Raw genomic sequence first — 16,572 nt, forward strand, 5'->3', positions numbered from 1 at the left:
TCACACATCCTGCATAGAGGTGTGTTCACTATCCCCATATTATGGAGGTGTTTCCTTAGTTGTCAGTGGCCAGTCAGAAATCCTACTGTTGAGCGTAGAATTTTCCTGGTCATCGCCAGATATTTCCTCGGCGCCAGCTTTCCAGGGTCGCCCAGGATGATCCTGGCAAGATTGCATCCTTTGATTTCATCCCATCTCTTAAGGGATTGAGCATGGGTGTGACGTTTGGCTAGTTCCGCAATTGTCGAAGTTATCAGGGCGTATGTGCCACTGGGTTCTAAAATTCTAAGCTTCCTTGGCTAAAGAGTCGGCAATGTGATTACCTTTAGCCCTGTCGTGCCCTTTAATCCACCTCAGGATAATGTTATTATCTAACGAGGCTTTGGCTAAATCTTGGTGGCACTCTAGTACTATCCCTGAGGTAACACGTTGTTAGTTCAAGGCTAGTAGGGCTTGTCGCTATCAGTGCAGATTAATATATTTTTATGGCAATTGAGATACCCGCCAGTTCTGTTCGAACCAGGCTGGTATTTTTCCCATTCATCACTTAATTCTTAGGCTTAGTGATCTGCAGCACACTCCACATCCTGAGCCTTCTTTGGTTTTTGAGCCGTCTGTATATATGCGTATTGCATTTGTAGCATCTGACTCTGTGTTCTGTTTTATTTGTATTTTGTAGGGTTTATTAAACACAAACCTGGGTTCAATTACATCACTGGTTGCCTGCAGAAGGGGATGTGCAGTAAGCGCTTCTCGCCATAGGCTCAGCCTCAATGGACCCATTCCTACTTCGAGGTTTGCACCAGCCGTCGCAATCGTAACATGGCCATTAACGCAACCTCCTCAACGTACAGGTCCAGAGGGGACAGACCAGTAATTAATTCTATTGCCGCGGTTGGTGTTGTTCTCATGGCTCCTGTGAGTTTAAACATGCCAATCGTTGTATTTGATATAATTTTTGGATGCCCGTTGCTTGTAGAACTTTTGGGGGGGATATATCCCCCTTGTTTCTGTCTCAAAAAATATACTGAATTCTAGATGATTTCTTCAGAAATAGAAATCAGCTTTATAATCTTTGTGTTTAACTGAAATGATATTTCAGGTGAATATTGGGAATATAGAATACTGTTTCTCATATATTTGTCATGATTTCCAAATAATTTCGTACACCTGTAAGTAAGCCTCCTAATTATTCTACTTATATTCATATCGCTTCATTATATTAAGAACCTGACCTAAGACTACTACAAATAATTAATTAAAATTGGATATTCAAAGTCGAACACGTAACAACGTTATTGAAAGTAATTGATTACACAATTTTCCCCGGTGGCTCTTACATAATCAGTTTTTCAGAAAATAGAGGTAAGATACTTTTTCGGTAACATTCGATATCTGGTTTTCCAGGAAGTAGTTTACACTGGATCATCTCGGTTACATCGTTTTCTATTTTCCGTTTCTGTCCTTCAGTGATATGCTCAATGAAAGTGGATACAGTGAAAGTATACCTGAATATCAGAATTTTTCAGAAATCGTCAGAAAATTCAATTTAATGTGGCCTGTTGACGAGTGGAAGAAGATGGGACATTTCGACGAACAATATATTTACGACATTAACATTCACTGGATGCAGTTTCCTCCTCCAGAAACAAGCAGTTTCTATACTCTGGCCGCTATTTACACTTTGTTGATGTTTCTGGGAGTTACGGGAAATTTTCTTGTGATTTATCTATTCATGAGGTATGTATATAATTCATTATTGGTATCCCAGTATAGTTATTCAAAGTAGCTATGACTCAGTGTGTTTAAACACGCGCGTTTTGAAGTTACCATGTCAACATCATCAACCCAAGGAACGTGAAGTGTAAATGTTGAATCGAAAAAAGAGTATTTTTGAAAGAGATCAGGTTTGTCGAGAAAAAATAGAAAGTCCTACACATTTTTATCATTTGAAAGTCGAAATTTTGCGATTAAAGTTGGAATTTCAGATTTGAAGCCAAAATTTCGCGTTCAAAGCTGAAATATCCAGATTTAGGTCAATATTTTTTTAAGAACGAAACGCAAGGCATCACAAGAAAATCCTCAAGGTGTTCTAAGAGCGGTGCCTGTACGAAAGAAGTGATTCCCGTTGGACTTGAATCGCTGGAGAAGTTTATTCCACATAAACGCAGTTCTCCAAATGAAAGAGTTCTTGTGCAGTGAAGTTTCAGGCGTACTGAGTTGAACCTCAAAACGATGAGCAGCCACAGTCCATCGCGTATTTCTTATATATAGCGCTCTTGGTGGAATCAAATGTGCCAAGTCAGTTGAACACTTTCCGTGAAAGTATCTATAGAAGAAAGACAAATCTTCAACCTTTCTTCGATATCCCAGACTATCAAGGTTGCAAGTGATGTTCGCGTCTCCAATCAGGCGGATAGCTCTTTTCAGGATGGAATCCAGCAGATTCAGGGTATGCTTAGGGGCGGAACTCCATACATGAGAACAATACTCCAAAGAAGGTCTGATATTAGCTTTATAAAGCATCAAAAGTTGCTGGTTCGGAACAGTGTTCCAAGCTTTTGAGAAGCGGCTTTTGCAATTCCAGGGACATGATTGTGCCAAGACATATTGGTGTCCATTTTAACCCTCAACAAACTTATCGAAGCAGAAAACGGAATTGTCTGACCTGCCATTATTATATGCAGTTCGGAGACATTTATCTTTTTGTAGAAAACCTATGCCTGGGTTTTTGTTGCATTGAATAGCAGCCTCACGAAAACCAGGCCACCAAACGCGGACTGCGATTCCAAGAATTGCATTTACCGAATACCCTGTGAGTGCGGCAAATCCTATATCAGTGAAACTAAGAGGACATTGAAAGTTCGCACGAGAGCACAAGAAAAACACGCAGCGAGGAGAAACCAGCAAATCGAGAATAGCAGAACATGTTTCGACTCATCAACATAACATCAACTGGTCCCAAGCTGAGTGAGATCATCCACAGGAAGGAACATTGGTTTAAGAGGAAGTTCAAAGAAGTTGCATGTTGGCCAACGACGCCTTCAGCCAAACTGGCATAGATATACGCAACATATGGAAACCTTCAATCAAGCGGTAAAACGGTCAACTCCCGCTAAGTCGGTGTAGTGGAGAAAGGGGAGAAGGGATAGGTGAGAGCTTTCGAGTGACCAATGAATAGTCATTTATCGGAGGAATAGTAAAGTCATCACGCGAAGTTTATTGTGGATGCCAACAATCGAAACATCGTGAAGTAATTTGTTTGAGATCTTTATTGTTTTTCAACGGTTCATTGCTTAATATAATTGTTTTTATTTTTAGCTATTCATTTCAATTTTATTCAGTCCGAACTAGTAAAATTCACCATGAAACATTGTCAACCACTTTCAAACAAACACTGTATTCTCTTCCGAATGAAGTGATTTACTTTAACGTAACGTTTGTGATAACAATGGGTGTTTTAACATTCCATCCCTTGAGGGTAAATATCTACTTGGATGAGGCGTAATAATACATTTGTCACCAAGAAACCTGTTCTCGGACAAAAGCAGTGACATTAAAACACAATTAACTGCGATTTATAAAGCGTCAAATTTAATGGTTGACAATAAAAAAAAACAAGGTATATGAATAAACATAAAAGAAGTAAATTTTACCTGGTATTATGTCGAAAAATAAAAAAAAAAAATCAAAAATTTTTTTTCTTACAATAATAATTATATTTGGGCTTTATTACGCCTGCAAAAATCGATCGTACGTTCAGTTTTGTGAAACAAATAATATTCCCAATATTATCATCAGTTTATTATAAATACCCTATGAACTTCTGATCACAAAAAATACAATTAATTCATGAAAACATTTTTACTGAAAGCGTATTTGAGTAACTCGTAAATAGTATTGTGTAATACGTACAATGACTAGGTACTCTATTTCAGTGGTGTAACGAAGGCTATTTTTGGAGGCGGAGGTAGAATTATAAAGAAAAAATTATTTATTATTAAACGTTTAGTGAATAAAAATGTACGTCTTGAAACAATTGGTCAATAAGAGACAAAATATGTTCCTTGATGTTTTCTGAGTTTTGAATATAAATTCAATAAATCAATAAATCTAGATCAACAGAGGATATACACACAAGTGTAATAAAGAACAAAAAAATTTTGAAGAGCTCAATCAGTCAGGAACTTATCGTATTTATACATTTTTCCTAGTTATGAATAAAATCAATTATTGGATTTTTTTACTCATTCAGCTTCCTCAAAATAACCAACGTTTCCGAAAGTAATTCATTTTATTTTCAACTTAAAATATCTCAATTGGAAATATACACTCCTATTTATGTATACGTGTTCTACAGATTTTTAATTTTTTATATTTTGAAAACCAACGACTACTTTAACTGACATTCGTAAGTTAATACATAACAACTATTTCTCTTCCATTTCAGAAAACCATTTTTGTATCTTCCTGATGATGACAGTAACCATTTTAGACACATTGGAAATGTAATGCGCTTCAGCTTCTATCCCAGATAATATATCAAGGCTTTGTTTTAATCTGGTAGAGAATTGGATTAAAACATGTTGGTATCTAATCAAATTTTTTTCCTACTGTTTTTTGAGTATATAACCTTTCACAACTTGAAAAATAAACGAAGCTAAATCAGTATAGAATCTGCTGAAGTGTAGTAAAAGGCAAACTGAAAAGTTAACAAAAAGTTACCACGTGATATAAACCACTTAAGAGTTCAATTAGTCAGTAACTTGTATTCATGAACATGTCAAAATGACATGTTCATGTATGTCATAGCATTCTGGAAATGACCTCCAACTGTCAACTACGAACTGCCTTATAAAGTACTGTTCCCGGGTAGAGAGGACTGGATCCTCCGGGAGAAGGAAATATTAAGATCAGATCGTTGTTGGTTCACAGATGGTACAAAAACACCTTCCGGTTCTGGTGCAGGTGTTTTCAGTCGCAGGCCCAGGACAGGATATCAACCTGCCTAGGAACCTATGCGATTGTATTTCAAGCGGAAATTGATGCTATTGAATTATGTGCGAAGAGATTGGAAGAATCCAACCTCATACACATGTCAATAGAAATATTATCAGACAGTCAAGCGATATTGGAAGCTCTTGGCTCCTACTGAGCAACGTCTAGCAAATTGATGACTCTCCTCTATAGGAAGACTTAACAGATTGTCTCTGATCTGGATTTGTGGCCATACTGGCCTGGAAGGCAATGAGGCGCTGGCTCCCTCGCGAAGGAGGGTGCTGCATGCAGTTTCATCGGACCAGAACCTGTCATTGGCATCGTTTCAGGCTTTGCCAAACAAATATTGAACGCCATTGTGTGTGTCGCCTCTGTTTGGAAAATGATGAAACAGCAGGAGCACATGCTTTGTGCCTGCCCCGCTGGGAACCGAATCAGGTTTTTCGAGTTCGGCCGTACTCTTACCATCTGACCTGTTTATTTGGTCGAGTGTGAATAGGTGTGAGCCACAAGGTATTTAGACACACGATCACGTCGCATTGTGCCCGTGATGAACCTCAAACACAAATTTTTCAGTTTTTCTAGAATCGGCTTATCAGATTTCAATGGCTGGGAACATAAAGAGGAACGGTAGCCAATAGGTAATCGTGAGTGGTTCGTTCTACCCATTCAATCGATCGTTATGTGAAATGGTGGTTCATCGTCTAACCCGTGCTGGGCATCGTACGTAAAAAGGCAAAGCCACGCACAAGTTCTGAGTTCTAAGGGTTGTGGTTCGAAAGGGAGCCACTACTGGTTAACGGAAAAACGTATTTTAAATAGATTTCGAACAGACAGACAAACATCATCTGCATAATTGGTGTGTGGTAACTGGTGTTACTATCACTGACTAAAAATTTTTCTGATGATATTTCTGCATTGCTACAACGATTGTTTGATGTTGGCCTATGATTCAGAGAGAGAAAGTATTTTTTTCATTTAGTTATCAGGGAGTGCAGATCATTTATCGAGCGAGTGAATTTTCATCAATTTCCAGATTCAGGTGTGTATTGTCAACCTAACAATACACGGAAGTGAGAGAAATGTGTTTTGACAAATGACAAGTGTAAAAAACGAAATGGAATAGCATTTTTTATTTTAAGGGGATTTTTTTTTTAATTTAGTGCGCATCTGCGAATTAAGCATGTTCTCCAATATTTTTGATCAACTTAAAATCTAACACCATTCTATAAATTTCATTCTCATTAGTTTGATGAAATTCGAAATTTTGGTTATTCAACCCAAGGAATGGCTTATTATTGTGTCAACAACAATTTCTAGGAATAATCTCAACATTTTTAAAATAGTTTCCATTGATACCTATTCGTTCATTTCCTTTTTCCTTTTTTTAGAAATTGGTATTTACGAAATTTCATTCTTTATATTCTAACATTTTGAAGAAATGAATCGTATACCAGGTAATTACATCATGGTTTGATTAACTGAATGTTGCCAGATTTGAAAAATAGTATATTTAACAACAAATTTTGAGGTTTGTCTTATAATATGAAACGGTTTCTCTTCTTCATGTCTACGTGACCCACTACCCAGAACTGTTGTATAATGTGTTGCCTACTCCCTAAGACTCCAGACATTATAGAGGCACATTATTTCACAATTGGTATTTGAAAGGTTAGCTGATAATTAATGAACATTATAAATGAAAAATTTTCCGGGCATGTTCGAAATTTTAATAATGGGTAATACTATTAGAAGATTTTATTCATCCCTAAGTAAAATTTCAATTATACAAACAGCAGGAATTCAACATGGTTGGAAAATGGATGAATTGTATTATTCAACTCGATCGTTCAATATAGGTAGGTATATTATGATGAATATTAAGATTAAAAAAGACACATGTTACTCAACACCACAGAACCAAAAAAAAAGCAACAGTTTCGGTGTTATGTTTGCTGGTTGTTGGTCATAGATTTTGAGTGAAAAACAACCTAATTTATTGTGTGGAATGTAATTGTTCGAAAGACACAATAATTGTTATCTGAAGGCTCTTGTTTATAAAACTCCTGTCCTAGATATGAATGACTTAAGGAATCGAATAATTGACAAGTGCAATGTCATAAGGAATACTACAGGTATTTATGAACGTGTCAGACAATCAATGACAAATCGATTGCAGTTGTGTATTTTGTCAGAAGTTGAACATGTTGCTCATTTACTTGAAGGTCAAAACGAAGCTTGATATGAAGAGAACACAGGCGACAAAAATGTTGTATTTTTAGTTGCGTCATCTGAAATAATGAAAAACTACAAAAAAGTCATTGGCGTTCTTTTTCCCCAAAATTGTCAGCTGTGGTGCCCACTGAGACTCCACTGGACCTAATAATTTCAATCTAGTTCGAGCTGAATAAGCGCCTTTACTTCAAATAATTATAGCAAATTTCAACCAAATCGGTGTAAGGATATTCATGACATTTTATATATAACGTTATTTTCAACTTCAACGCCCTGTATCTCAGAAACGAAGCAACTCCGGACATATGTTCATAGAAACTTTTTTTCGTGAAACTACCTAACGAATCACCCTCTGAAGTTTCATACTGTACTTAGGAAATATGCTGTACATAAGAAAATAAATTTTACCAGAACTACTGTGTAGGTAGTTGGGAGAGATGGATATTTCGAAATATTAATTTTTTTATACGTATGTGTCTCTTCTCGCTACATCGTCAGACACGTTTTGATCTTTGTTAGAGTATTGGTACATGGGATGTTTCTTCTTCGCATGGGGCTATGTTCACGAGATGCAACTGTTACTAGTTAACAACCCCTCCCTTAGACCAAGGGTCTCCAAACTTTGAAGCCTTCGTGCCATAATGATTTTTTCAGTTTGTTTTAAGGGCCAATTTCTGCCCTCAACTATATTTCTATACTAGGATAGTCGCAAAGTGCGTAATATGCTTAAACTTAGATACTTAAGTTAAGTTTTCTTTGTCATCATTTCTGTCGTTAAGTTTTACCTTGCAAGTAAATAAAACCGAGTAATTATCATTCTGTGTTTTCTTTTTCAACTTATCACAGCAATAGTAACAACAATTAGGTAATCATTGGCTGTCGCGGGCCAGATTGATGACACTGGCAGGCCGGATTTGGCCCGCGGGCCGTAGTTTGGAGACCCCTGCCTTAGACGAAGGTTTCATATATGCAGTTAAGCCACGTTGAAATTATTTGCGTCCCAGGCAATTTGCTGTTTGGGTCGGATCTTTCCTGCCCTGATGAGAAATAATGCCTCGAAACCGGTCTGTAGGTGATCTACTCAAATAATTTCAGGATGAACGAAATGCTGCTGCACCAACAAGAGATATATCTGCGAGACTAACCTCTGTGAGGTATCTTGCATGAATGTCTGGCAGATATAACTCAATATCCAGTGTGGTATTAGCAAGGAATGTAGTTGTTTTCCGGCAAACATTTACTAGAACCTTCCGTGTGGGTAGTAAGGAGATATGAATATTTAGATATTTTATTTCGAATTATTTATTTTCTTATACGTATGTAGCTCTCCTCCATACAGTTTTCAGACACGTTTGATCAATACTATATATGTCATAATTCACATGTGCATAAAACATATATCAATTTATGAAATAATATTGAAGTTATTGAAACCATAAAAAGTTCAGTTTCTGGATTTTTGTTTGAAGGTGATTGACAATGTTTCATGATGAATTTCACTAGTTCGGACTTCCATTGTCTACTATATAAAATGATTTGAAATCCCTGAAACAACTAAAAAAGAAGAATTAAAAATGAATAGCTGGAAATAACAATTATTTAAGCAAAAAAACCTTAAATGAAATAATAGTGAAATAAAATACAAGTAAAAATAGAACAATTGAACAAAAAATGAATAAAAATAAAGAAATGAAAAAGAAAATAAAGATAAAAAGTTGAGAGATTCCAAGCCACGTTAGTTCACGACGTTTCGATTGTTAGTATCTACAATCGTCTTCGAGTGATGACTGGACTGATTCCTCCGAGAGATGACTATTTATAGGTCGTTCGGGTACTTTCACTTATACCCGCTTTCCATTTTCCGCTTCTAGTTTCTTCTTGAGACCTTCCTTCGTATTACAGAGCTCAAAATAGAGTCTTGATGATTGCTCTTTCAGTCGATTGATGGTGGTTGGATTGGTGGTTCAGATACTGTCCCGTATGAGTGGGTTTTCGGTATACAGATGTTTCTCACTTAGTGTCGGTTCTCTTCACCAAAACGTCTAAGAATGGCAATTCGTTGTGGATTTCCTTTTCCATTGTGGAAGTGATGGAAGGTCTCACGCTGTTGATGTGTTTCAGGAAGGCGTCTAGTTCAGTATTCCCATGGTTCCATATTATAAAGGTGTCGTCAACATATCTCAACCAGACTCAAGGTTTCTTGTGGGCTTCTTCAATGGCCAGAGTTTCAAACCACTCCATATATATGTTGGCTATGACTGGTGAAAGTGGCGATCCCATTGGCAGTCCCTCATCTTGTGTAAAGAATTCGTTCTTCAGTTGGAAATAACAGTTTCGTACACAGCATCCTAGTAATTCCATAATTACTTCAATAGATATATTCGTTCTCACTTTCAGGTTCCCGTCTTCGGATAGCTTTCTCTGTATGATTTGGAGTGCTTCTTCGACCGGAACGTTAATGTAAATGCTTTCCACGTGGAAACTAATTAGTTGATCTTCCTGTGTGACTTCAATTGACCCTAGTAGTTCAACAAAATGCCTTGAATTCTTCACAAAAGACGATGTTTTTCCTTGTAATGGTTGTATTTTGGGAAGTAAAAATCTAGACAAGTTTTGAGAAGCCGAATCTGTGGAGCTGATGATCGGTCTACTCAAAATTTGTTTTTAATTCTTCTTTTTTAGTTGTTTCAGGGATTTCAAATCATTTTATATAGTAGACAATGGAAGTCCGAACTAGTGAAATTCTGGATTTTTGTTTTCAGATGCAAGGCTCTAAGGACTCCTGCAAATACGTTAATTGTTAATTTAGCTGTGAGTGATGGTTTAATGACACTGAAGACACCAATTTTCATCTACAATTGTGTTTATAGAGGACCAGCACTCGGAGATGAAGGTATTTTTTTCTTAAATAATATGTGACTTCAAACTATTTTCTGATGAATAAAGAAGAAATAAGTAATGATTTTTAAAAAAGTATTTGTCAAATGACTAAAAATACATTTTTTTTCTGATAATGCCACAGAGTATATCAGATTAAATGAGGCCGAGCCCAGGAATTAATCACTTACATACCAATTTAGGAGCGTCGTACCTCCTCAGTAGGGGTCAAATTGAAAAAAAACGTGTCGGTCGATTAACTTCATCAAACGGTATCATGTTTTTCATAATCCTGAATTCCAGCTTTCTAGAAACGAAAAATGTTGAAACTTTTTACAATTTTTTTACCACTCTATTCCCAGAACTGACATATGGTTGTTTCAAATTAAATTTTTTTGGTTTCTTTCGTTCCTCTTGATGATTCATCATCGAAAAATATAGGGTTGTAGAAGACTGTTGGTCTTATAGGCGAGGTCAAATAATAATAATATTAATAACTCGCTCCACCATAACATCTGGTCAAGCAAGAGTCCAAACAGGATGGATCACTTTCAGAAGGGCTGTATTTCAGGGTGATTCCCTTAGTCTCCTTCGCTTCTGCATCTCACTATTGCCATTATCCGTTGCGCTCGGAAATACTTGAGGGTACAACCCCGGAAACCAGAGGCACAAGGTCACCCATTTGTTTAATATGGATGATGTTAAACTTTATGCCTCTGGAGAGAAGAATCTCCATCAATCCTTGAGGGTGGTGGAAGAGTACACGCATGCTATTGGTATGAAATTCGGGATAGACAAATGTGCAATGGTCCATCTCAAAAGAGGACGATGCGAGGACTACGGAGAGGATGTGCAGCTCGTAGATGGAAGCATCCTACACCATTTGGATGCCAGAGAGACGTATACTTACCTCGGGGTGGAACAACGCCACTCACAAGAGGTAACAACAGTGAAGAACTCTCTCCGCGACAAGTATCAACACAAACTTCGATAGATCTGGTCATCGGAACTGTCGGAGAAGAACAATGTTGCTGCAAAAAATATGCTTGCCATTCCAATCTTACTCTACTCGTTTGGAGTAGTGAAGTGGACTCGGGAGGAGCTATATGCATCTCTATAGGAGTTTGCATCCCAAATCGTCCTTTCCACGGTCGTACTTTCCTCGACAACAGGGAGGCCGTTGATTTTTGAGTTTGGAGTGTTTACATGACAGATATGAGAGAGCAGATATTGAAGCATTTCTCTTTAGAGCAGCTGCCCGAGCAGCTGATGAACTCGGTATAGGTTTCGACACTGAACGAGGTGACCACAACTCTGTCACCGAGTTGAAACCCGTTTAGATACAAGCTCAGATAAAAGCCGCAGAGATCACTTCACTTCTGCGGAAACACAAGGATAAGCCAATGCATGGGGTATTCTTCAATAACATTGGAGACCTTGGGTTATCAAAGCGCATGACTTCTGCTTTCTTCAGGTTAAGTGGGCCCGGAATCTGAGGGGTTCATCATAGCTTGCGGGGATGGTGTCTTCAACACCTTAGTCTACCGCAGTCGCGTGATGGGTATAGAGGTTCCTGACAAAAGATGCAGGGCCTGCCGCGAGGCGCCCGAGACCCTAATGCACTTATTATCAGCATGTCCAGCATATGCGGTCTCGGCCTATATCCATCGACATAACGCGGCCCTAAATGTGCTATATTACCATCTACGGCACTTTTACGGTATTGACGAGAGACCGGTGTTGCCCTACGCTCCGGGAGATATTGAATCTGTTGTGGGGAATGAGAAGTGCAGAATTTATTGAAACTTTTGGTTCCCCACCCTCAGGATCATACAAGCTAATATGCCTGATGTGGTCCTTCTCGACCACCAGAGCAAAACGATATTTGTCGTGGAGTTTTCAGCTCCTGGCGAGACGAATATCGTCAGAAAAGAGGAGGAAAAACGGATAAAATATCGAGATTTTCTCTTCGAACTCCGCAGACTCTATCCAGATCACTCTGTCAAGATGGTTGTTCTGATTATTAGAGTCCTTGGTGGAATGATGTCCTCTCTATTATCGAATCTTAAAATCATACTGGCTTGCCGCACTAAGGCAGAAATCTTAGCCGCACAGATGCAGAAGGCTGTCATTCTTGGCTCACTGCGCTTGCACAGGGCACACTCCCCACGGTGTGGGGAGTGGTCATTGGTTGATAATGCTGACGCGCCCTCCAGAATGTATCGGGGCTTCGGGGAATAGGGCCTGACCAGCGCACACTACGGTGAAATAAAAATATATATAATTTTATTCACAACGTATACAAATTAGAGTATAATTGAAACAACCTATGTGAACAAAGTGATTTGGCAATAAGAGCAGAGCTCTTGTTTCGCAATGAACCAAGTACCTCATTCACAATCTTTTTTGACAAGAACTATTGAAAAAACTTTTTCCAAAGGGTTACAAAAAGTATTTTGTAATATAATTTTTAATTTATCTCTTCTTGTTCATTATGAAAAATTCTGATGAGCAGTGGTGGTCTTCACAGGAAAATTACATTTTTGGCGCTCTTTTTCCTGGTTCGTTGGCGGATGTTTCGTCTACGACTACGGTAGATAGATGCTATCAAAGGTCATGAGGCAACATACAAAGAATTGAAGTTTCCCTTATACCAGACTTTACAGTAATGGTTTACTTATCCGATTTAATGCCATTGGTGGTGAGCCAAGCCTTCGTTTCTATTGGTTGAATTAATTGACCTATTACGTGCGCAATTGAGTGTGGTAGCCAGATTTGATCAATGTTAATTCCCTCTTTTCTCTTCGATTGAAATTGTTTCTGTGTTTCTGAATTTTTATTGCCTTCCTATATAGTTTTGGAAAGTAGATACTCAGGTCTTTCTAATTTCTTTGTTCAAAAAGTCGGATACTCATACCTCCAATAGTTCCAATGTAGACGATACACAGCTACAAGGGATTCAGTAAACCCAGTATATCCAGCAAGCTGAGTGCATACATTTCCTTTCGGGATTCCAATGTAGACCGATCCACAGCTATGAGGGATTCGGTAAACCTTCAATTTTGCTGAAGGCTCAGTGGAGTTTTAAACTATATACCCTTGCTTTGATTTTGGTTGGCCTGAATATCAATATCAAGTTATGTTTTTCCAGACCTGTCCCGATCTAGTCCGTTACATTATTTCCTTCGAAAGCAAGGTTTGAATGATTGAGTTTTTCGAGTAGACTTTCAGGATCACTGACATTATTCTCTCTATAATGATTTTTGTTGGCCATAATATTGATTTCTGGTCTTGTATCTTCACAACCCTGTCGATGCTTATCTGTGAAGCCGAGAGTCTACCCGAAGAACCTAATTATTTGAAAATTGTTTTTGTTTGAAGGTGGTTGACAATGTTTCACGGTGCATTTCATTAGTTCGGACTGCCATTGCCTAAATTAATTGAAATCCCTGAAAAAAATCAACAAAATTAAAAAGATTAGTTGAAAAAAAAAACAACCATATTAAGCAAAAAAACTGAAATTACAATGAAATGAGGATTCAAAAATTTGCAAGATTCTAAGAATTGCATTTACTAAGAGGCCATTGAAAGTTCGCATTGCCGAGCACAAGATACACACACAGCGAGGAGAAACCAGCAAATCAGGAATAGCAGAGCATGTTTGGAATCATTAACATAACATAAAGTGGTCACAAGTTGAGATCATCCGCAGGGAGAACCACTGGTTCTGACAATTTCCCGCAAAATGGTCATCTCCTGCTAAAACCGATGAAGCGGAAAGGGGGAGGAGGGGATAGGTGAAACACTCTCGGAGAAATAAGTCGAAGACGATTGTGGATACTAACAATCGAAACGTCGTGAAGTAACTTGACTTGGAATCTTTTCATTTTAATATTAATTTCTTGTTAATTGTTCAATTTTCAATTGTTGGTTGTATTTTATTTCATTGTAATTTAAGTTTTTTTGCTTAATATAATTGTTTTCCGTGAGCCGTGAATTCGATAAGTTTGAAAAAAACTGCCTCAAAAGATGGTTCGCAAATGTGGAATTGATCTTCGAATTGGTGAAGCATACTATTGAATTCAGCTACTTTATGCTGGTAAGGGTATGTGGAAGAATTATATATGACAATGTCTGTATAAGATGGTTAGTGGAAAATTGCAAAATCATGTTTACTAATAATTTTCGTAATGGCCAACTCATGATAATTTATTGAATTATTTACCTCCCTTTCAGTGGTGAATTTTATTGACGGGTGAATGGAATTGGCATATTTGACAACATTACCTAATTGCTTAGCTGTACTAAAACAGACTAAGATATCATCTACGTATCTGTACCAGTACAAGAAACTGTTAGTTACCTGATCATTATGAATTTCATTTTCTGTATTATCTTTTAGATATGAGATGGATATAATGTTATTATCAAATAGTCTTACTGACGTTTTTGAATTCTATTTAATTGACAATTCCAATCAAAATCTCCTCACTAACAAACTTGATTTAACTAAAAATATTTTCAGACCTCACATAAACTAAATAGAAAATCTATATAAAGAGGGAATGATAAAAACATACATTCTAAATATAACATTATCCATGTAGTAATTATGCGTCACATACTATTGAATATTCCACTGTCGGAAAGTAATTTCCAGAGAGAGATGAGTATCATCAAACAAATCGCGGTCAACAACGGTTAAAAGGAAAATATTATTGATTCCATTTCTTCCAAAAAACTACAAAAACAAGCCATGGACCAGGTCTACCCAAATTCAAGAAACGATAACGTCCGTTACAGGACATTTTCATATTTTGGTGAACCCACCAATAATATCGCTCGTTTTTCGAAAAAAGAATACTAAGACGTGGCTTACAGAACGAATAATATTTTCAGTGAATTTATTGAAACCAATAAAGACAGAACTTCAGTGTTGGATAGATCAGGAGTATACAAGTTGATGGCTCTTGCTCAAAACTTCATATTGAACTTTTTCTCAAAGAATCAAAGAGCATAGAAGTAGTTTCTTGAATTAAAAGACCATTTCTACATTTGCGACCCATTATTTAGTAGATATGAGTTAAATCATGAATATGATGTGTTACATTGATAAAAAAAAAGTTTGAAACTCAATTTTTCAGAATGTTCAAAAATGAATAGCAATTGGTTTTATGTGCGGCTATAGATGTTTCACATAAAAAATCTTGACCGAAAAAAAGAGAAAATTAATAAAATGTTACTACCTGCGGTGGATTTCTCACGGAACAGGCTATTCAATTTAACCAATAGAAACGAAGCCACGCACATTTCATATGAACTAAACTGGGGAACCAAATCAAAACTATGGTATTTGCTTTGAGGACAACTAGAACACTTCGTCCGTTGCCAAATCGCCTATGATTATGTTCGCCGTAGTCATAGATGTAAGTAAGTCAGGCATAAAATCTGTAGATTATGGAAAACAAACCCGGAAAATGTCTTTAACACGGTTATTTTCGTGACGTGAAAGGTTACACTCATATTGCACTCTCTTCACATCATTTAGTAAGAAATATTTGTTAGTCATTTATTATATCTATTTGTGTTATTTTCAGCATGTCGGCTTTACGGTTTCTTGGGTGGTCTTACTGGAACACTTTCCATAATCACATTGAGTGTCATCTCATTCGACAGATATTTTGTCATAAAATTTCCTTTGAAACGAAGTCTTTCAGAAGTGAGAATAAAAATAAGCCTTGTGGTGGCTTGGATATATGGTTCAGTTTTTGCCATTATACCAGCTCTAGACATAGGACTGGGGAAATATGCCTACGAGGGATACTTAACAAGTTGCAGCTTCGACTACCTGACAAATGATCCTAAAATAAAAGTTTTCATATTAGTCTTCTTCGTAGCAGCTTGGGTCGTACCATTCATTTTGATATCATTCAGTTATTTCAACATCATGAAGGTAGTCGCTGGTAGGACCATTTCACAGAAAAGAGGAAGAGACTCCTTCAGACACGTTAAGGAAGAAGACAATAAGAAACAGGAAATTAAACTTGCTTTGGTTGTATTATCTACCATCATGATGTGGTTTTTCTCATGGACACCCTATGCAGTAGTGGCACTCTTGGGAATTTCAGATCAGAAACAGATAATAACTCCTTTGACTTCGATGATTCCAGCAATCTTCTGTAAGGCGGCTAGTTGCATAAATCCATACGTGTACGCCTTGTCTCATCCTAAGTTCAAGAAGGAGCTTCGGAAGATATGTTGCTTTCAATTGAAGAAGAAGAGGGAAAACAATCGAAAGGTAAGATTGGTTGCCTACCATAAGTCGAACTCTCACCACATAGAATTTAAGTCTTCATTACTACTATTACTAGTCTAGGTCGCATATGCCATTTCAAATAACTTCAGTTCAAGTATAATGAGGTGTCGTAATTTCACCTACAGTGATTTACGGTTCCGAAAACA

At 37.3% G+C, this 16,572-nt stretch overlaps 1 protein-coding gene across 1 annotated transcript in view; it reads left to right on the plus strand.

Annotated features, from left to right (window-relative positions):
* The first annotated feature begins 419 nt into the window (after window positions 1-419).
* LOC111512997 (opsin, ultraviolet-sensitive) overlaps window positions 420-16,572 on the plus strand; it is a 29,823-nt gene continuing 13,670 nt past the window's right edge. The window contains exons 1-3 of the mRNA XM_074177116.1: window positions 420-1,740; window positions 9,996-10,126; window positions 15,708-16,408. Coding sequence (XP_074033217.1) covers window positions 1,475-1,740; window positions 9,996-10,126; window positions 15,708-16,408 — 1,098 coding nt within the window. The 5' untranslated portion in view covers window positions 420-1,474. The remainder of the gene's footprint in view (window positions 1,741-9,995; window positions 10,127-15,707; window positions 16,409-16,572) is intronic.

This window comes from Leptinotarsa decemlineata, unplaced genomic scaffold, assembly GCF_025532065.1.
Source record: "Leptinotarsa decemlineata unplaced genomic scaffold, Ldec_3_MD MMD2_tig00002159_RagTag_RagTag, whole genome shotgun sequence".
NCBI lineage: Eukaryota > Metazoa > Arthropoda > Insecta > Coleoptera > Chrysomelidae > Leptinotarsa > Leptinotarsa decemlineata.